General features: G+C 47.1%; 2 protein-coding genes and 1 long non-coding RNA gene across 3 annotated transcripts; 1 reads left to right on the top strand and 2 right to left on the bottom strand.

The window, feature by feature from the left end:
• Positions 1-4,155: 4,155 nt before the first annotated feature.
• Positions 4,156-12,638, bottom strand: LOC120657345. The gene is made up of 3 exons (XR_005668135.1): positions 12,336-12,638; positions 4,842-4,987; positions 4,156-4,455 (listed from the first exon to the last, which is right to left on the bottom strand). It is a non-coding gene; the product is annotated as an uncharacterized LOC120657345 (long non-coding RNA).
• A 5,934-nt stretch (positions 12,639-18,572) lies between these two features.
• Positions 18,573-19,394, top strand: LOC120657344. The gene has a single exon (XM_039935644.1). The coding sequence runs from the start codon at positions 18,853-18,855 to the stop codon at positions 19,138-19,140; it is 288 nt and encodes a 95-aa protein (XP_039791578.1). The 5' UTR covers positions 18,573-18,852; the 3' UTR covers positions 19,141-19,394.
• Positions 19,395-19,931: 537 nt separating this feature from the next.
• Positions 19,932-21,309, bottom strand: LOC120657343 (thioredoxin-like 3-1, chloroplastic). The gene is made up of 5 exons (XM_039935643.1): positions 20,842-21,309; positions 20,701-20,772; positions 20,467-20,533; positions 20,277-20,294; positions 19,932-20,179 (listed from the first exon to the last, which is right to left on the bottom strand). The coding sequence occupies exons 1-5, from the start codon at positions 21,135-21,137 to the stop codon at positions 20,081-20,083; spliced, it is 552 nt and encodes a 183-aa protein (XP_039791577.1). The 5' UTR covers positions 21,138-21,309; the 3' UTR covers positions 19,932-20,080.
• Positions 21,310-22,610: the final 1,301 nt, after the last annotated feature.

Raw genomic sequence — 22,610 nt, 5'->3', positions numbered from 1 at the left:
CTCTCGGTGCTATGTGCAACAAACGGTAACATGTCGCTTAAGTTTTCCAAAACACATGTTTGACTAAAATTGCTGATTTCATAAAATTTCCGGATTGTTTTGCTCTTTATTTTGAAAAATGACTGTGGATGGTCAATATCTCACTGTCAAATGTGACACTAAGTCTTTGCCTGCGTGTTTGTTGGCTATAACATAAACCACGGTGACATGCAAGCCTACCAATAACCTGCTCTTTAGTTAACACATATACACCTTTTCTTCTTGTAGCTGTTTAAGGAAATTTGCAACATTTTTCAATGACGAAAGTGAAATTTCTGGTTGTTGGCAATCTCTATTAAAAATTTTTAGTTGGTATTTTTTCCTGGTTGCCTTGCCAGGCCTTGTCCAGATTTGCTAGTTGGCTAGATAATCTTTAGTTTCTGTTGTACATAATATACTATTCTATCCAATTATGAACTGTATAATATATAAAATGGCAGCTGTATTTAATCCTTCTTTGATAGAATAACATGTCCCTGGGTTAACTGCTTTTGCACAACAAAATGATGGCAGCCGTTTTGTTATGTGCGGTTAATAAAATAGTGCTGTTAATGTTGAGTGGGTGGTCATGGCATTTTTGTGTTCGACTCCCATTTCAGTGCTGTGGGGCATGCCTGTACTTGGTCTTTTGTTATGATCTAAGTGATCTAGGTAGTTATCCTTGCCCGTGTAGTTATCCTGTACTTGGGCAGCCAGGGTTTCAGCCCTGGGTTCTGTAAACTCAGCATACCTAGTAGTAATAGTAGTAGCAGATCATGTAGGTATTTTATGCCAGCATATGCACATCGTATCGAATTGATCTCATAAACTATTTTGATTATCACATTGCTGCATATTAATTTGATTCTTTCTCAATTTCAAGGTCTTTTTGTAACATTTATAATATGGCATTCATGCTTTATCTTGAGAAGTGAACATATGGCAAACTTAAGCTTGTGAATTTCATTCTAATAGTTTACTCTTCATGAAAAATCCATGCCACAGTAACATAATCACGCATCTTTAAATTAGCATAGAGGTAATAAGCATACGCAGGATTATAGCTATCTGTTTTTTTTTTGTTGCTTATAGCAAGGATTGGAAGTGCATGTAAATTAGGCATTTTACTACATTTGTTAGTGCACATTTTATTATTCAAGCATCTCATATCACATGCCAAGCATGTTTAAGTATTCATGCCGTCAAAATTATGCTTAGAGCTGTAGCTTTTCATTGAACATGCAGCTTGTTAGTTTACATTCATGTATTTAAGTTTTGCTTGTTCTCAGTTAATAAAGGATTGTAGTTTTAAATGTATTAGTCTTTGAGCCAATAAATGCTGATCATAATTAATGTGTTTTATGCTATTGTCAGAATCCCCATTTGAAATGAAAAGGACTTTGTGAGCATTAATGGTGGCTAGCTCAGTAAAGCTGGGTTGCTCATTTTATCTTTGCTGATTGGCATCATGCATAAGCTACTGGAAGTGAAACAATATCTGATATACTCTTTTCTGCACCCAGTTTAGATTATGTTTTTGTATTCATGCCATTACTTAAAGATAATTTCTGTATTTTCCATAAATGGTTGGAATTTCGTGATATTTTCTGTACAAAATAACTTTTTTGTTTTAATTGAAGTGACCTTTTGTGGAAGTATATTTTTCTGGCAAAACCTTTGTGCATAGATATAAGTAAGGACTTGTGTTACCATATTCCATATAGATAATGTTTTTATTAGTGTCTATGCCATTTTTCTACTTCATCATTTCTTGTGATCTACAAATATGATCTAGGCAATTATGCAATTTGTGTATTGTAAAAGCTGTGCCTCTAAGGCAACTAAGGTAGACAATAATGCTTGTGTGCTAGCAAGCGGGGATATTGTTGGCAAAGTTTAGCATGAATTGACCTGAAATGCCTTACCTTTTTCCACTCTAGCAACGTCTTTACATCATGTGTAAATTTTGTTAACAGCAATATATCATTTGTAAAAGAGCTTCTGGTTTCAAGTTTTGCTACTGTCGGTACCCTGCAGCAGGGATACCCACTCCTACTGCAGCAAAGCAGGACTCGTGTAGTCATCTGTAACTACGCGATAAGGGGCGGAGCAGCCGGGCCCCACGGGTCAGCCTCTTGCCTCCCCGGGCCAACGGCCCCGGACCCGCTCCCCGCTCTGGGACGGGTCCGGAGACGCCACGTGTCCCTGAGGAGGGGAAGCTCCGAGCCAACAGCCGAGGCCTCAGACCCCCATAGGGGTCCGGGACCTCCCGCGTCCATACCGGACCTCCAACGCGCGTAGAACCAACATACCGCCGGGGGGTCCGGAGCCGCCATATGTCCCGCGGGCGCGGGTCTTCCGCTGGATGACTCGCCCACCCACCGCATTCAATGCGGGTGGTTGAAGCGTGCTCTGCCGCCGCGGCACGCGGGGCAGTCTTTGTCAGGCCTTACTGTAGACCGCATATTACCGAGGTACACAGTGCAGCCGCATGCGCCGCATCCGCGCAGAGCCCGTCTGCCGCATTGAATGGATACGACGGCATGGCACTTTTCCATCATACTGCCTACGCCGCAAGCTACACGTCCCGTTCAGCTACGCTGCAGCCAACGCCGCAAGCTACACTCTGACACCGTTTCGACAAGACAGGGCATGGATATGTTGGACGGAGGAATCTCACGGGCAGGCAAGGAAATCCAGGAATGACATCTCATTCGTCTGCAACGCTATAATGTATGAACAGTATGTTATTTTATACTACATCGATTGGACCCACCTGTCGGGGACCCAACGGCCATGTACGCGCCTCCCTTGAGATATAAAAGGGAGGCGCTCGCTGCACACACCAGACCTCTCAAGCTCTCTTAGATTCACGCTGGACTCAGCACTAGATCTCTCAAACTCTCTTGAGGTTAAGTAAACACAAGCAATACAACACACAATGGACGTAGGGTATTACGCTCCGGCGGCACGAACCACTCTAAACCTGCTGTGTTCATCGTGTTCTTCCAGCGAGATAGAACTAGTCCTAGCTAACCCCCGAGTACTCACTCTCTGGGTTTAGACGGGTGCACTACGCCACCCGGCCACCCGACTGTGGGTTTGCACATCACGACAGCTACCTTATCCTGAATTATGATGGACATTTGTAAAACTTGTCACAGCTTTATTCTGTTTCCCTATCAGCAACATACCATTTGTAAAAGAGCTTCTGATTTCTTTTTTTTGTTGTAGGGCTTCAAGTTTTTTTCTTTTTTGAGAATTGCCTGATATGCTCCTTGGCGCGTACGATTAGACCGCTAATGTGCCTGACACGTATTGGGACCTTAATGGGCTGCGCTTTCATTCTGCCCGCTAGAGGCATCCATAGTCAATAGGTCTGTTTTAATCAGTTCGGGCCGTTAGTCGGTCTTGTTGCATCTGTGTGGGCTGTTAGCATCAGAATGGGCTGTTAATGGGCCTCATGTATCCGTTGGGGCCAACTGCGGTACTTGTTGCGTCCATATGGGCCCTTTGTGGGCTTAGTTTTATCTGTTTAGGCCGTCAATGGGTCTAGTTTTTCCGGTATGGGCCGTTGATGGGTCTAGTTTATCTGTTTGGACCATTAATGGTTTCTTCGGTATGGGCTGTTGGTGGGCCTCCTTCCACTATTTGGGCTATAGATGGGCCTGGAAGCATATATTTGGGCCGACAGTTGGGCTGGATTCATCTGTTTGGGCTGTTAGTGGGTTTTCTGACATTTTATTGGGCTGTCGGTGGGCCTTTTATTGGTATGGGCCGTTGGTGGGCCTTTTATTGGTATGGGCCGTTGGTGGGCCTCGTTCCACCATTTGGGCCTGGTTTCATCCGTTTGGGCCTTTAGTGGGCTCATGGTCATTCTTTTGGGCTGTAGATGGGCCTTGTTCTTTTGTTAGGAAGTGGGCCTGATGGGCCACAGCCTGACATGTCTTTGGTGTTTGGTTCTTTTGTGGGCTTCAGCGCACTTTTGGGCTGTAAGTGGGTCCGTGACATCCGTTATGTGTTCTGTTGATCGTATTTGGTCCTTTTTTTTGACTCTATCGTATTTGGTCCTAACGTTGTAAAGTACGTTGACCTGGGTGTATCATATGGCTTGCGGGCCCCACGAATCCAAGCTCAGATTCTTGACAACGTATAAGCGCATAAAAAATGTCCATAGTACAACGTTAAGCAATTTTACACTCTTCCGTTAAGCCGGCTGGAACAATCTTTAAGCTATTTGCTATCTTCTGTCGAGCCTTATATAACAAAATATCTTGGTATCTGCACGTTACAAATGCCTATTCCATATGGCTCAATTGCAAATGCCCATACTATTGATGAGACGTCGGTTGTCGAGACCAATTCATACAATTCGTGGACAACAGATTCATCAGACATGTGGCTGTGTTTGTCACCTTCGAAACTCACAATCTGAACCTGTAGGATATTGCAGGAATGTCAAAACCCATACAGACATGGTTTTGCACATTGTGATTACGTTATAAATTTTGAAAAGTGTTAGCTCAATATAATGCAGAACCTTAAGAAGCTGGATCTTGAGATTGTACAGCGCCAAACGTTTTATTCAAACGTATTCAAAGTTTAGGAAAGTACTGGATGCGAATGCTTTCTAACATGTAGAAGTTTGAAAGTTAACCCAAAATATGTGGGAACAACTATTATGAACATGGCTGCTGTACAGATTATACACAGGGTAAAGCTTCATATATCAAAACAAATTTCAGAGAGGCTACTTTGTTCCGTAAAAATAAAAGGCAGAGTAATTCATGAGGGATATATGGAACGAACGAACGGAATAATACCTCAGGATCATAGCTCAGTACACAAGACAATAAGGTCGTAGGAGCACCATGTGGAAGATGATACAAAATGGTATTAGACCTTTTCAAATTTCCTACAGATCCTCACACTTTTATGATATCAACTGTCCACAACTTGTTTCTGGTACCTGAAATAGTGCAGTCATATCAGCTATTAATTAAGAAGTTTGGTCAGAAAATCCTATGATACATTTGACCAACCATATCCTCTAAAAAAACATAAATCACCATATACGTGGAAGTCAATCATTGGAATTGAATAGTGGTACAACTTGAATAATGCAAGATACATGAGCAATTTACTCCTCTTTGTATAATGAATGGGGTATCAGCATGCCAGTAGAACTAATAGTGTATCATAATGAAACCACAAGGTACAGTAACCAGTCTTGCAGCTCTAGGATTGTTTTTTAACTGACTAAACAATGTCATTGGCAGTTCAGATAACTTTAATCGTGCAAAAACAACAACAATAGTGTTTAAAGGACACAATCAATACTCAATTACTGTCAGTTAAATGATTATGTTGTAACTGATAGTTTTCCTTTTTATACTTTTTTGGACCTTTCATGGAGAAGTAGCAATGTGCAAAATAGCCGGCTATAACCTCCGTTTTCCCGCTATAGCTGATTGAGAAGGGTGACTGTAACACCATAATTTAAATTTCAGCTTTTAATAATAAATTTAATTGGCTTTATTTAATTTTTTAGGATTTAATTTGCTTAGCCTTGCATTTATAATTTATTTTTGCTTCATAAAGTAATTAAAATTTATTTTAGGGCTAACATGTTTGTGCATTCATGCTGGAGCATTGTTTTATTTGTTTGAGTGTTAGGGTTGTTTTCAAATTCGAATTTAAATTCAAATAGTTTGATTGGTTTGAGTTAGATTGAAATAGCAATTAGAAAAGGAAAAAGGAAAGAGGACCCAAACCCAAAACCCAACCCAGCCCAAACTCTTCTCTCAGCCCAACCCTCCTTCCCTCCCCAGCACGCGGCCCAGCCGGGCCTGCTCCCGCGCTCCCTCTCTCCTGGGCCGACTCCAACCCGCACGCACTCAGCCCACCTAGCGCGCAGCGGCCCAGCGTGCGCCCCCGCTTCCCCTCGGCCAGCCCGCACGCGCTCGCTCCACCCGCGCAGCGCACCGGCCCGCTTCCACCCGCGAAACCCAGCAGCGTTCTCGCTCGCGTAGGCCCACCAGCCAGCAACACACCGCGCCAGCCCGTCCAGCGCTCGCTCTCCCACAGACAGCCGTCCCCACCGGTCAGCTTCCCCGTGCTCCTCGCGCCCGCACTCAACGGCCTCCCGAATCACGGCCGGGAATCTCGGCGGGATCCCTATCCGGGGCGCAGACGCCGAGATCTCGGGCCCCCTCTTTAAACCGCCTCGCGGACCCCCTGCTCCCCATCCTCCCATCAGCGCCGCCCCAAACCCTAGCCGCCGCTGCCCTCCAAGTTCAGAGCAGAGCAGAGCGCTGTGCCGTCGTAGACTCGCCGCACCACCACATCCCAGCCACAGCAAACCGCCACGGCAGCTTCGCCGAGCCCAGGACCGCCCCAGGCCCAGCCTTTCTCGACCTGGCCCCCGCTCGGGCCGGAATTGCCCCGGAGCACCGCTGCAGGTAAATGGCCCGCCGCCCCAATTCCACACCGCCAGCGTGTTACGGCCCTCACTGACCACGTTCCACCTCCGCAGCACCACGGCGCTTCGATTCGAGGGGATCCGAAGCTCGGAGGAGCACCCCCGCACCCGGACCGCGAAGCTCCCCCCTTCGCCTCCGCTCGACCTCGCCGTCGACGTCCTCGCGCCGGTCCTTCCTTCAATCCCGACCCCCGGTGAGCCACACCCCACCTCCCCTCTCTGCTACGATGGTTGTTTTAGCCCGTAGCACACCCTAGCCACCCGAGCGCATGCACACCGGCGATGCCCCGCCGCGCACACCCGCCTCCGCCTTAGCGCTTACCACTCCGAGCCTCCCCGAACCCCACTAACCCCACAGGTGGACTACGCACGCCGCGCACTCCACCCTCGGCCAAACCACAGCCCGAACGGACTCCGGGAGCGCCGGATAGGCGAACTCCGGCGACCCCGCGGCCGTTCGCCGCCGCGCTCCGACGTGTTCCGCCGCTGCCCCGCGCACCATCCAACCCAGGCCGCAGGATCCAGATCCGACGGCCCGCGTGCATCCCGAGCCGAGTCAATCGCCCGGCGTACCGGTCAGCGCCTGGCGCTTTTGTTAAAGACCCCCGTGTTTTCCTGAATTCAACCCGCGGTCCAGTTGTACTCAAAAGTATTTCAATCCAAGCCCTGTTTTTTATGTTTAGACCCCTGAGCTTTTTAGATATAGAACCTGCCGTCCAGCTCTGGTAGTTTTATGTGTTAGACCCTAGATCCAAGGTTATTAGCACGATAAAACGTTGAAACGAATGGAGGGTAGATTTTAATGAAACGATGGACGTTTTAACGTTTAAACGTCCGTTTCACATGAACGTTTTCTCGTGAAAACGTCGTTTTCACGTCGTGAAAACGTCGTTTTCACGTCGTGAAAACGTCGTTTTAATAACAGGGCCTAGATCTATGCATTAATTACGTTTAGGCCCTCGGTTTTTACAGAAAACCCCCAGAAACTATGTTTTTCTTACAGTTAAGCCCCTAGAACTTGTTTTAGGCCTAGTTTTCGCGTTTTAACTCCGTTTTAGGTGTTCTTTATGTCCACGCGATCGTTGTAACACGTAGAATAGTTCTAGCCTAGTTTTGTTTGCTGTTTTTATGTATTGTTGTACTGTTTCTTAGTGTTAGCTCTTGTTTGCATGTATGTTTATGTTGTGTATTGTTTTTGGCCATGTGTTCGTGAATAGATGTTGATCCATCTGAGGAGCCCCAGTACCAGTACCCGGAGCAGCCATCTACAGATCAGTTTGAGCAGCAGCAGGAGCAGTTTGGGGAAGGCAAGTATAACATGAACACCACATATCACCTTTAATTACAATTTCATACTGCATTTTAATACTGTATGCCTATAAGGACGTTACTAGCCACTCTATATCCTTTATATATATCCCTTGGGTTGCATTTTTGTTAGTTGTGCTAGGTGCCACGCTATAACACACTTGGTCCTTTTTAATTAATTTGATTAATGGTATATGCAACTTAATTCTGAGAGTGGTCCGTTTGAGGGGCTCACGTCTCGTTAAAATTGGTTTTTGTTAGAAACATGGTTTAGGGGGCCAGCACGGTGCTTAGTGCTTGGTTGGCCACTCTCCATAAGGACCGGTTCATAGAGCGACAACCTGAGACAACAGCGCTACCACAAGACTGGAATGGGACGGTCTTGGCTTACTAATTAGGTCTTTTTGGTTTGGAGTAACTTACCTGCGGGGCAAAGGGTGGTAAGCTTCAATGGTCCCTGCTCCTCCGGCTTGGTTTGTGCCTGGTTTGCGCACCTGTGCTTGTACCCCCGTGAGGTGGGCCCCATCGTCACCGATCCAACTCTTCGCGGTTACGCCTTACCAACGAGATTCTTTGTAAAGGCCTCGTAGTGAGTTTGCTAGCCATCTCACCTACGGAAGTGTGATAAACAACTAGCGTAGCTCACAACTTGTGGGTAAATATGTGCAACCTCTGCATAGTGTAAAACTGGTATACTAGCCGTGCTCACGGTCATGAACGGCCCAAATCCTCCTTTTGATTAGTGGGGTTATCTTCCTTTGGTTAGGAGGGTTTCCCCGGGTGGTTAGTTTGGTTTGGTTCTCAGTAGTATCATAAATAATTCTGATTAATTACTATATAACTGGGGTATGGTAATTCATCAACTTGTAGTAAATAGCTTTAATAAAATTTTGCCAAGATTAAAAGGTAATGCAGTTGAGTCAGCCAACCTTAGAGCCTCATAGTTTGTGTTATACTTGTTGAATACAAGTTGTGTACTCACTCTTGCCTACTCTACTCTTTTTTTTTCCTCTTGGGGATACTCTACTGCTGCTCAGTTCCTGCCGACGCGAGAGAGTTCACCCGGAGCTACCAGGAGTACGAGGACATCTAGGCGTTCGTCTCCCAGTCGACGTCCCTGTGGCGCCCTGCTTCCGAGAGTTATCGTATATGTTTTACGCTTCCGCATACTCTGTATCAGACATTTTGTCATTATTGTAATAAATAACATTTGTATTCGCTTTATTATATCTTTTTACGTGATATGTGCTGTGATATACTGTTCATTCTGTTGTATATACGTGTGACTTGATCCTGGCACGTATATTATTGCTCGGTTTATGTCCTTTTATAAACCGGGTGTTACAGTGACGTACTAATGTTATTTGCTTCCATGTGCAATTTAGCCGCCATAGCTCCCGCTATTAGCTTAGCCCGCTATTTGGTAGACTTATTTGGTAGAAATATAACTTATTTGATAGACTTGCTTGCCACTCAAATATACACCTGACCTACAAAGTGCCCATAACTTTCTACCATGCACAACCAAAATTCTATGATAGCTCTTCGAGTCTTCCAAACAAGCAGATAAATTAATAGAGGGAGGAATCAAAAGGCTCAGATATGCAGTAGAGTATATGACCCAATAACAGCACAACCAGATGACTATTATACACCAATACATAACTAGCCTCATACCATGTTTAGTTTAACCTAATACAGAAAAGTAGTATATGGGCTTGGACCAATCCTACCTTTTGAAGATTTCTATAAGGGCTGGGTCGAAATATAGTTTGGACCAAACCTATCTTTTTGTACTGGTAGGTTAGAGCAGCAGCCAACACCAGTACACCAGAGCAATAAACTTCAAACTTCTGTCAGGTCATGACCCAGTAGAAACCCTTGCACCCCATCTAACCCCAGTTGCCATTCACTGCTACTATGGATAAAATAGAACCCCGAAACTAGCACACTTCCCTATTTTCCACTTTGATAAAAAAAAACAATCACATAGTTGCCATCGATGTGCCATATGTACACTCGATAATGCTTCCAAATCATCAGTCTTCCAAAAGTGAAAGTACCCTAGATTTCATCTGAATCCAGGCACTCATCTGGCCTTGGACTGGGCCTTTCTACAGAACTCAGCTAGCATACAACAAACATTTCAATAAACTTAGGCTGCATCACGCTGTTAGCACACTTTTAGCACCTGAAGTTGGAAAGCCCATCAAAAGCTCTGCTCTTAACTCTAGATATATAGCCAACATCCCAGGCCATCATTTGACTTAGAATGGAACAGTGCTACATATTAATAGAACTTTTACGGGATTGAGCAGGGTTTTGACCCATTACGGCAGTCCCAATGTGACATTAATAGTAGTTTCTATCCCTATTAAATGTGATGCCACCTAAGCAAATTGGTGAGGTGGCAGTCTAATTAAAGATGAAAGAGAGTGAAATTTGTAGAAACTGTTTCCTCCTGAAGAAACCGAGTCTTCTCTTCACCCAAGGCATGAAGAAACGATCAAATCTCCGTTGGGAAGAAACCACACGTTTCTATGGAGGGGCCCGCTCGCCCGCGCCCATCTCACTGGTCGTCGCCGCTCACGCCGGCTGTGTCCGCCCCGCTCAGCCGCGTCGGCCACGCCGGCGGTGCCGCGCCCGTGCCGCCCTGCTCATCCGCTTGCCACCAGGCGGGCTCTGCTCTACACGCTCCCCCGCCGTGTGCTTGCTAGTGCGCCTGCCGCGGTGCTTCCCCATCGCGCCGGCGCACGGTCGGGGACTTGGGGCCTTGGGGGAGCTTGCTTGCGAGCAGCTGAGCATGCGGCCCTCCATTTGCCGCACAGGCTGTGAGGCTCCTGCGCCGCCACGCTCGGTCGCGCTTGCCGCGCCGTCCGCACTCGCATGCCAGGCACGCTCGCCTGCCGGCCGTGCTCCCGCGCCGCCGCGCTCGCTTGCATGCCTTGGTACAGACTGGAGAGAGAACAAGAGGATAGAGTATCGGAGGAACGGAAGGAAGAGAAAGAAAAAAAAAGTATCATATTTATTGCGTGAAGACCTCTCCATTGTGTAGGGTAGTTTCTTGAGATGACTTTTTGATGACGTGGACACTATGGAAACCGTGCATAGTTTCTACCATTGGGACTGCCATTGGCAGTCTAACCTACAGCCATAATAAGAGCAAGCTATTGCACAACCATTGAATTGAACTTGTAAATGCTAAATGTCCACAAATAAGTTATAAGACTAAGATAATAACAGGACAAAAATATGGATGGACAAATTTTTGGTAAGCGTCAGCAGCTACCACATTATAAGGATTAAGGAATCAATAATACTGCCTCAAAAGAGTAATCAGCAAAACTACAATCAGACAAATATAGTACCTCTTGTTCAATAATAGCCCAAACTATAGTAGGTCATAACTTTGGTAGGAATTTCTGTTGATGCCAACATAGGTCTGCATAGATCACAATTCTGCCACTCACCTCATGTTCAATGACGGCAAAAAATGTAGCATTACAGATCACAAATTTGGTAGGAATTTCTGTTGGCATCAATGTAAGGCAAACAATTGCCATTATGAACACATGTACTCCACAGAAAATATGTATAGTCCAGTTCTGAGATATTGCAATTTGTTTAGGCATAAAATATGTCATCACATAAAACTCATGTAATCATTGATAATGTAAGAAGGCAGAAACAAGCAAGCCATCCTTCTACTATTCATCTAAATTGCAAGTTTATGCACTGAATAGTAATAAAACTCATCAACAAGGCCCAGGGAAATTTATCATAAAATAAGCAGTATGATTTGAGCAGCAGTTGGCACGAGTTTGACTATACCAAGGCATCATGTACAAGTTGTCTTAGAAGGCTCAATCCTGAAGGTGCATGTGAGAGATGTTTATGGCAGGAATTCAGTTTCACCGGATGCTGTCAGTCCCACTTTGCTACCATTCTTGTTTTACAGCGCTGAGCAAAGATAGAAAATCAACTAGAGTATAATACGCTACAAAAATTGCACATATAGAATTACAGATAAACCAAACCCTACTTTAACCCAATCCAGGAGAAAAATAATTTCAATAATACAAATCGAACAATTGATCGTACCAAATAGGCACGAGCACGAGGATACAGACACGCACACATCAAAACCCTGTATGTGATTTGCATACGAAATGGCACATGCACGCGAGCACCATAAACCCTAGGTTATCCGTCCCAAACAATCAAACGCAAAACACAACAATTTCTGATTCTAACAGATACAAACAAAGTCACCAGCCAAACACGGTAACCAAATCCATGAAAAAAATTGGATCAATGTGGCATCAATCCAGCAACAGATGCAAGAGATTACGAACAAGCGCATGCAAATCCTAGACCCACTAGCGTATCAAAGGCGGCCCGCACGCCTGCAGCATCAAACCCTAGATCATCTCGAACAAAATCCAAACAATCTGGGTGCCACCAACTTCAATAGCGAGAGGGGAGACGCTCCAACTCGAAGCTGGGACGAACCAGGAAGGAGAGGTACCTGATGAAGTCAACGACGGGGCCTAGGAGTCGAGGAGGGGCGAGCAGTCGAGCACCGCCATGGCGAAGACCGCGAGCGGCGCAAGCTCTACGGCTGCGGTCAGCCCCACTGCGGACGACGACGGCGAGTGAGACGGGGAAGCGGCATCTAGGGTTTCGCGAGAAGGCGTCGCCGCGCCGCCGCCGCCTCCACCTCGGCGCCTCCACACGCGGATTGGGGTTCCCCCGAGGCCCCGACGCACGGTCGAGAAGGCCAGGCGCGGAACATTCCGTGGTGGACTGGTGGGGATGATTGGCCGATTGGGCATGTCAATTGCCGCTGCCCGAAGCGTAAGCCATTATGTCAAGTGGGCCCGGAATCTAGAGAGTCAAATTGAGTAATTGACCTCATATTCTGTTTTGCGGGGCCCACCCACGCTGGCCTCATGTTCTCCTCTTGCGCTGACGTGGCGTTTATGCTAAAAAAATATGACCTGTGGCATAGCATTAGCATAGCACGGCGGAATTTGATATTCTACGGCCTTCTCCAGTGGTGGTACCGGTTTTTGAAGAAAACGTTGGCCACGCGCAAGCACTCTGCACTTGTGGATCCTACAAGCTAATCAGCCATCATAAAAAAACTTTATTGAGGTGGTCATGGGTCCCACAGTACAATAAAATAATTTCTCATTGCTCAATCGATGAGAGCCACCTCAATTTCCCTACGAGAATCCACTGCATGCAGTTTTTTTAATTGGCGAGGAACCAAAACTTACTTTGGGTGCGATTCTTTTCTTTCTCCACGAAGGTTTGCCTGCTCCAGTCGTGGCACCGATTTCTTGAACCACCACGTCAGCAGAGGGTGCGGCCACTACAGAAGGCCTACTAAAAGCTAAGTGTCACATCCCAAATAGTAAATGGACTAAAATAAAATAAAAAGTATTCAAATAGTTTGAACAAATTTCATTTGGTTTTATTTGGATCTTCTCATGATTTTGTGCATAAAAACACTTTTACAAAAAATGTTAGTAACACCATGAATTACCCAAAGAAGAATACTAGATTAATCCTGCTGTTCACCTAAAAGTCTTTGAATAAATTTAGTTTGAATTTGAACCTTGATTTGAATTCAAAAAAAAAGAGAAAAGAAGGACTTCACTTGGCATGGGCCGAAACCCAGCCCAGCCAGTCCACTCCCACTCCCTCTCCCTTCCTTTTCTTCCTATCCTGCCTGAGCCGACCGCTGGCCGCGCGGCCCAACCCGCGCGCGCCCCCTCTCCCTCCCCGTGTCGCTGCCGCACCGGGCCCACCTGTCGGCCGTCGTCTTCCTCCTCCCTCCGCCGCGCGTCGCAGCGCCCGCACCGCCGCTGCTTCGCCACACAGCTCCGCATTGCTCCGCCGCGCCTCGTTACCACGCGCACAGCGCCGCACAGTGCTCCCGTCGCCCCTGTGCGCCGCCTCGAACCCCTCTCCTTCCCCTGTGCGGCGATGGAGGCCGGCCAGCGCCATGCCGTCCAACTGCGCCGCCCGGGCGCGAAGACGCGAGCTGGTGAGGGCATTCAATGCCCGGATGAGCTCGAGCGTCGTGCGCCGCACGCAACCCATTCCTCCCCGTCCAGCTCACCACCCGCGCTCATTCCTCCCCCCTTCTCCATTCCTTTGTTTCTAGTCCAGGCCCCGAACACCTCCCCCTCCAGCGCCCAAGAGCTGCTCTGGCCTGCACTACAGCCCGAGCCGCTCCCCATTCTCCTCCTCCCGCACCACTTCCTCCTATCCCCTTTCCACTAGCCACATCGCTGCCGCCGCTTTCTTCCTCGGAGCCGGCGAGCCCCGGCGGGTTGCGACAAGAGCTCAGGGGGCCTCCCCCGCCTAAGAGCTGTTGCCCACAACCCGTAGGACCCCGCCGACCTCCGTGCGCGCCGCTTCCTCCCCTTCCGAGCCCCTGCCACCGCCCGCCACCACTCGCCGTCACGCGCCGCCGCGTTCCCCTAACCCTAGCCGCCCTCCACCCAGATTAGCTGCTCCACAGGCTCCCTCTCGCCGTGGTAAGCTTCCCCGGACTCGGGCGAGGCCAAATCGGCCCGGCCGCGTAGCCCTATCTCCGGCCGCCGCTCTGCTCGCCGCCGGCGAGGCTCCGGTGACCCTTGGGTCCCGAGCCGCAGCTCAGCCGGTAGCGCGTGAGCTCGCGCACACGCACGTGCAGCTACCGCGGCGCAATCGCACTTGCAGCGCTCGAATCTCCGGCACGATCGACGGCCCTGCTCTGTTTTGAGCAGGGTGACGTCACGCCGACGTCAGCAGTCTCCTTTTTCTAAAGAAAAAAATAAATCTTGTATACATGCCTTTATACACTGAAATACACTGTACCGTGGGGCCCAGATGTCAGTGAAACCAACTTTTCTTATAAGAATTTTCAGTAAGAAAATAAATGAAGAAAAACAAGAAAAATCTAGGGCTCATCAGAATAGTGACTTTTCATCTTTTAATCCTGATTTTTAAACTTCAAACTTGCATAACTTCTTCGTTTTAACTCCAAATTTAGTGATTCTTTTTCCTAAAAATTTCTAAAATCATGCTCTATCATTTTGTGAACTTGTTTTGGTTCTTACTTGTGGTTTTTACTGGGTTCATGCATGTGTTTTTTGCCGTCCGTTCCGAGTAGCCGAAGAGTCCGCCATAGTTGAGCCGGAGCCCGAACCAGGCGTAGAACCAGCGCACGAGTACGAGACCGAGCAGAAGCAAGGCAAGCACCTCCTTGATCATTCTTGCTCCTATTTAAATTCCTAAGCCTAAAAGTACATGCATGCGGTGATGATTTTATGAGTCCAAATGTTATTTTATGTCGGGTAGACACGTCCTACTTTAATGCATTTATCATCCTTGATCTGTTGTACCCTTTTACTCCTTGTCACCTTAAGGTTATGGGTTGTTCGATTAGCTTGGAGTCATATGCTTACTTGGCTTAGTTTTTCGCGCGGTAGTTATTTAGCATCACATGTGTTTGGTGTTTTTACAGAAAATATACATCTATACAGTTACTTTCAAAGGATAAAAACTCTATGGTAGACACGGGTGAAAATATGGTCTAGAGGTCGTGTTGGTATGAGGATGAATAAAATAATATGGATGAAGGAAAAAAAATGGATGATGGTTATGACTTGGTTCCATATGCGTTCATTTAAGGTCTTACTCACCCGTGTCAAATTAAGGACCGGTAATTGGCATTATTCTGGTCAAGTATTACAGTGCAACCAAACGTGCCTAAGTGGGTATGGCTCTAGCTTATTAAGTCAGTTGGCTCGAGAGGATGCTGCCGCCCGAGAACTCGAGGGGTTCGTCGATGTCGGGGTAGCTAACCCGGTCAGATGTACGGAGCCGCGATACTCCGGCCAAGGCCCGTATAAACAATTCCTTTGTCATGTTAGCTTGCCGACACATCAAAGGAATTGTGTATACGCGCCTTGGCCCCGCGTTGGCATCAAAGCAAAACATGCCGTGTGGGTAAAGTGTACGGCCTCTGCAGAGTATAAAACTATTCGAATAGCTGCGCTCACGGTCAGGAGCGCTTTAGCTAGTCGCCGGTTTTAGAATTTTGATTGAAAAACTTGGTATGGGAATTGTTTGACAACACACGCACCGGTTCGAAGGTTGTTGGACCGATATAGTTGGTCGAAGGATCGCAAAACGGGAAATAGGGAGTCATGTTTGGTAAAGTCGGTCTAATTTATTTAAAACAAATTTTTTTGCAAAATATACGTATGCAGTCTCACTAAATAAAAAATTTGCAGTCTAGTGCTAGTGAACCTGTCAGCCTTCCTTATTTAGCCATGCATATATTATAGAATTTTTCTATACACCCGAAGTCTTGCGAGTACAAATTTTGTACTCACCCTTGTTGCTAAATTATATTATCCAGAGTATGAAGATGAAATGCCTCCTGAGATCCAGTTTCTTGCTTCCGGATTCGGAGACCCCGACTTCGGTTCCTTCTGAGCGTATGTCCAGTCAGTTGCCTGCGGGTAGTTGGATCTGCTAGTCTTCTACCTAAATAATAGACCCACGGGTGTGTTTTAGTTCCGCTACGATAAAATTACTGTAATATATTTGTACTCGTACTTTGGTTTATATCCTGATGTAATAAAGTTGTGTATAGTTTGTAATATCATGCTGTTGTGCGTACTTGCGTATTGATCATGGGACAAGTACAGTGAGCACAACTGGATTTCGGGTATTCAACGCCCGGGTCCTGACATTAAGTCTCCGGGATATGGAAAGGCCATTGCTAATTAGCGCGTGCGCGTCGGGAAGCAAACCAACAAACGATTCTCGGACAGGTCGACTTTTCTTTTCAGTTGCCGATATCATTCCGTTTCAAACTACTCCCTAGCCTATTTCCTTTCCGCCCCTCGGTGCACAATTGATCTGCCAATCGCCCCTGCTCTGCTAATCGGCGAGCATCCCTGACACCATCTGATTTTCATTTTTTAAAATTTCTTTATCCATCATTTTCTATTTTTAGAAAGTTATAACTTCTTCCACATAACTATTATATGATAATTTTTCAGCATAACCGTCGGATGATAATTTTTCAGCATAACCGTTGGATGATAATTTTTCAGCACATCTTTTATGATATATATAACTTTTACTTCATTATTTTTCCAAACAACTTTTATAGGGTAATTTTTTAACACAACTTTCACGACGTATACAATTTTTATGCATAACTTTTTTAGTTTGCTTACTAAAGGATAATTTTGAACACAATTTTCATGTGAATGTTATCAGAAAAACTTCTCATACAACTTTGATATATAAGTTCGCCATATAGTATGTAAAAAATACAACTTCTCAAGATAAATTTTTGGTATATTTTATACGAAATAGTTGTCAAATAAACATCTGAAAAACACAAATAAAGGTAAACGAAAAAATAAACAGAAAGAGAATACTAGATGTAAATGTAAATGTAAAGGGAAAAAGTTTAGAAAGGAAAAGAAGGAAGTAATTAATATCTGGGCACATCACATATGTGAGAAGGTAGTTGGATGTTAAGAAGAGGTACTTCACGTGAAAAAATGAAAAGAAAAAAAAACAGCTGTAGGACCCACGCATATGGAAGGTCAGTAGTGAATCAGTGACTGCGCGCAGCCCAAATCGATCGCTGGGAAGCTTGCTAGAGCTCGCTTGCTGGATTGGATTTCCGATCTGGAAATCGGTTGGTTAATCCCACGATATTCACACGACTCACGTGATGAGCACTAGTACGACTACGCCTGGTGACCGGCCGCGCCGCAACGGATCGAGCCGCTACGTCCCCGCACTTGCTTGTAGCGTTTTCTGCTGGCACGTCTCGCGAGAAGTCAAGCAATCAAATGGGCATGGCCCGCGCGCAACAGTTTGGGCACACTGGCACGTTCGTTGGGCTTTGCAAACCGCGTGAGGCCGCCGATCCCAGGATACACGGCGGGCTTGAGCTGGCGTATCCAGCCAGGCAAGGCGGTGCCGGTGCCGGTGCCGCTTTTCTTGGGCAGGCAGAGAAGTCGAGGCCACGTTCTTGCTGATACAACCCGTTGAAAATACGAGCAAATCAAAGTGGCACATGGAATTCCAAGTCCAAGAACGTTCTCACGACTACGAGGTTTTTCTTCGAACGAATCGTTGAGTTCTAGAAGTAGGGGGGAATGCGAGATGTGTATTTTCTTATTTTTCCGATTACGCACATTAGTAAATATGAATCGGAGTATCTCGAAATATATCGACGTCCATCGTTTCCTCGCTGGATCTAGACTGGTCTTTGATCGAAATATTTGCTTGTCATGTCCTGCGGCGACAATGAGCAGCGAGTCACGGTGACAACACATAAACACACAAAAAAAGAGGGGGTGTTAATTGATGTGTTCTTTTCTATCCTTCCAAGATTAACCAAAGCCTTGTGCCCTAAGTCATGTGCTTAATCTGATTGGTTACGTCTGTTTATATGAAACTTCTTCCGCAAAAGGAAACTTCTTCTAGCTGGAGAGAATAAGGATGCCATGTCACCTCCCACTTTTCTTCAATCACATCTTAGCCGCCACGTCCAAGTACTAATAAATGCATGGAGGCCTTGCCCATACGTTGACAGATGTCAGGTCAAACCGCTCTGGAAAGCAAAGATGTTCACACGGCCGGCAATTGGGCAAGCAGAAAACGTGAACAGTTACGAGCATGGACCTCTTCTTCCTTGCAGAGCAAACTAAAATACTAGTATATCCCAGCTTCACCAAACGAAGATACCTACGAAACCCACAACACTTCACGGCTTGCGTGTGCGGCCATGGAAAAACAGCTTGCAAGCTGCAGCTGCAAGAGCACATGCCGCAAACCCACAACTCCACAAGCCAAGTGGCTCTATATAAAGCGAGCAAGCTGGAGAGGGCTACCGCCACTGCACAACCGTGACATCTCAGCATCTCAAGCTCGTACGCGCATCCACACGCCTCTCCATCCCCTTTGCCAACAACCTCTGCTCTCCTCTCGCCGCCGACCGACCGTTAGCCATGGACGCCGCCTTCCTCTCGCTCTCGCCGGAGCTCCGCGACGCGCTCGTCAAGGTCGCCGTGTTCGTGCTCGTCCAGGGGCTGGTCTACCTCATCCTCCGCAGCTCGTCCAACGTCTTCTCCAAGGATGGCGGGCTCAGGTCCCTCAGCTTACGGCCGATGCGGTCCATGAGCATCAGGCGCGTGCTGGCGCCGCTCTCCGACGTCCCCGTCGGCACCGACGAGCCCTCGACGTCGCCGTCGCTGTCGTCCGCGGCGTCGCGCCGCAGGGTTAGCCGTGAGGATTGAGATGCCCCCCGAGCGGGTGGTGCGTCTCGAAGGCAAGCTAGGTAGTTTGGTCGTTCTGAATTGTAATTGGTTTGTGATATGATTGATGATGGAAATAGTATATTCTATCGGAGTTCTTTTTTGAAGAAATAGCATTTGAGTTCTGATGTACAGTAAGTGGGATAGATGGAATACTGTAGATATATCGATTGAAAAGAATCGGAAGACTGGATTATTTGATTCTTTACAACAAGATTGCTCTTTCTTCTTGTGAATACTCTGCTTGTTGGCTCTTGTTGCCTTGTTGGAAATGATCCAGAAGAACAACTAAATTGGAATTGGAAGACTGGATTATTGGAACATAGAACGGGACTTGACCAGCTCTGCTATGATAAATAAAGAGCTTAAATATTGATTAGTACAACTTAATGTCTTGAGATGTTCTGACATTTCTCGTTTATAGTATCAGCGTCAATGGCACGCCTAGGGTATTTGATCACCTCACCTGTTCTTCTGGGTCATTTCTCTAACCTCATCCTCTTAAGCATATGGCCTCTAGTGCTTCTGCTTTCCCTTCTCCGTACTTCGATAACTGGTTAAGAATGTTACACTTGGATCAAATTTTAGATTTTATCTAATTCAAATGGTATAAAATGAGAACGTTGAGGATTGAACAGTGGAATTGGGTAAGGAGAAAGAAATTAGATAAAATGATGTCCCTGTGTTCCATCTTTCTGTGAATATAGTTGCTGGCTTCTGTGTTATAGGCAGAATATTTGTACCTTTGAGCAATCCAATTGGAGATCAAAACAGTGTTAACCAGCTCTGCTGTGATAAGGAGCTGAAATATAGATTTATTGATTTGATTGCTGACTTAGCATATGAAGAGATCAGCTGACATCTCTATATATACATTTTGCAGTACAATATCAATTGCACTGCTTGGGCCTTGGGTGTTTAGTTACTTGTTCTTCTGGATCATTTCTCTAACCTCATCCATCACAAGCCAAGCTTTATGGCCTCCTATTACCTCTGCTTTCCATTCTCCATCTTTCCATAACTGGATATCAATAAGTAGTTTATGATCAACAATTCAACGTTTTATGATTCCAATCATATAGGAATGGGAGTGCAATGATTGAATAATATGGTGGTACCTGAATAGTGGGCATTTTCTGAAGTTACACGTACAGGCCAATGGGGAAGCAGCATGCACAGCACAGAGAAAGATAAAAGAATCAGCCGCTTTCAGAGTCAATTCTTCTAAAGCAAAGGAACCAGAAATCTTCAGAGTCATTCTAAATCAATTACAATCTTGTGAAGAAATACTAGAATTTGCTGACTTACAGTTATATTCCCTCTTTTTACCACTGCTTGTGGAACTTTATTGACATCAACAAAGTAAAACCTGACTCTGCCACAGAAATTTGATGCAAGATTTAATCCAACAAATCATTAACACATTCCACAATATGTAAGGAGTATATTCAGAGCTTGGCATCAGTTACAGAATAACAGATCAATATACAGAATTGGAACTTGTGCCAATCTAACATTCCGCTGTGGTGAATTTACACTAACCCTGGATATTCTCCTGCTATCTTCTCAATTCTAGGCTTCAGGTAAATGCATTTCCGACACCAACTAGCCATCCTGGCAACAATAAACAATATCTCAGACTCAAACCTTGAAAAAAATAAATTATGATGCCAGTAGTCGTACCAGTCAATTATGATGGCCTGGTTGTTCTCGACGGACCACCTGAGCGCGTCGTCAAGCTTCTTCATGCTGTCGATCTCCTCCATCTCCACCGGCTTGGACACGTCCCAGAAGTAGGCCGCCGCCCTGACCCTCTCCCCGCGCTCCCTCCTCCTCCCCCTCCCGCCGCCGTTCCACACCCACAGGGCCCGCCCGGCCGCCTCGCCGCCGACGGTCGAGCAAGCGGCTGACGAGTGCGGGTGCGGCGACGCGGCCTCCCGCACGCAGAGCGCGCGGGGGCTCGGCGCGAGGAGCGCCATTGGCTCCGCTTGCGGGCTTGCGGCGGCGGTCAGGATTCAGAGATGGGGCTTCGGCGGAGCAGAGGAATGGGTATATGCGTCGAATCGGGGAACGCGAGGTGGCGACGGGAGGCGAGTGCTGATCGGAGTGTTGGGATCGGAAGCGGGAGCTTATCCGTAGTGAGAATGAGGAGATCCGAGTTGGGCGCGGGGACGGGGGCGTGGGGTCAAAAGCGTCGGCGTCTGGGCCCAGCGGTCTCGAGATCTTTCGCGTGCTGATCTTTTTTTGGTGGGACTGGTTCGAGCGGAATATTATATGTGGGCCGAAGGCCCTCTAATAAAAGCTCCCGCAGATAGAGAAGGCGTTCGTTTGCCCTTGCTCTTCGGCCCGAATTGCTCTCTGGTCCTTGCCAGCGTCGGTGAGGCCCCAGAATGAGAAGGTGTTCGTTGTAGCCATGTAGGCTTTTTCTTCCAGCCCGGCTGCTGCGTACCAAGTCCCTAAAATTCACTCCAACCGAAGTCGAACACAGGATCTAAAAAGTGCTATTGAAGCCATCTAACTAAGGTCCTTGTTTGGGGAGCTTAAACTTCTCCAAAAACCCTCCCTAGAAAAGCTCACCTTGATTCTCCAACTTGACGCTTCCTGGAAAAGCTCTCAACGCTTTCGTAAGTCATTTGGCGTTCAGCTTCTATGGTCGGGGCGGTGGCGGTCAGGTGGCTGGGGCGGCACGCACAAACAAGAGGGGAGGGGTAGCAACAACCGGCGCGGAGAGGAGATGAGGGGCGGCGCCTGTCGTCGGGAAGGTGTAGCCGCGGATCTGAGGGCCGGAGTGAAGGAGGGACCTTGGGGGCAGCGCCGGCCATCGACGTCGTGGGAGAGAGCTCCGGGATGCGGAGGACCTCGAAGGAGGGAGATCGAGGGGTACCGGCCGTCATCCGTCAAGAGAGGGAGCTCGGGGCGGCGCCGACCGTCGAGGGAGGGAGCTCGAGGCGTTGCCGGCGAGGGGGAGGGAACCACGACGGAGGCCGGCAAGGGGAGGACTCAGGGGGGCGGCAACCGGTGAGGGGCCTGGGCGCGGCCGGCGGAGAGGGGGGCAGGGTGGAGGTCGGCAGGTGAGCGGTCGGCATGGAGGGGGAAAGGTGGCGAAGGCCAAAAGCTCGGAAATCAGGTCCTGACTAGTTTCTCGGCTTACAATGGTGGCTTTTGGAGCTTTTCGCTGGTGGGAGAAGTAAGAGCATCTCCAGCAATAGTCCCTAAATCAGACCCTCTAAATGTTAAATGGGGTTTTTTTCTATTTTTTAGGGATTTCTAAATTTGTTTCAACTCCAGCAATAGCTCTCAATTCCAATATATAATAGAGGGCTCCCTAGAGACCCTCTAGAAATGGAGGGTGGAGAAGGGATTTTGGAGGCCTCCCCAAAATAAAGGGTGAAGTAGAGAGTCTGCTGGAGTGCAATTTTTTGGTTTAGCCCTCTAAACTTAGAATAGAGGGC

Source organism: Panicum virgatum, chromosome 1N (assembly GCF_016808335.1).
Source record: "Panicum virgatum strain AP13 chromosome 1N, P.virgatum_v5, whole genome shotgun sequence".
In the NCBI taxonomy this organism is placed as follows: Eukaryota; Viridiplantae; Streptophyta; class Magnoliopsida; order Poales; family Poaceae; genus Panicum; species Panicum virgatum.
The sequence above is the reverse complement of the archived record's forward strand: the minus strand, read 5'-3'. Positions and strand labels throughout refer to the sequence as shown.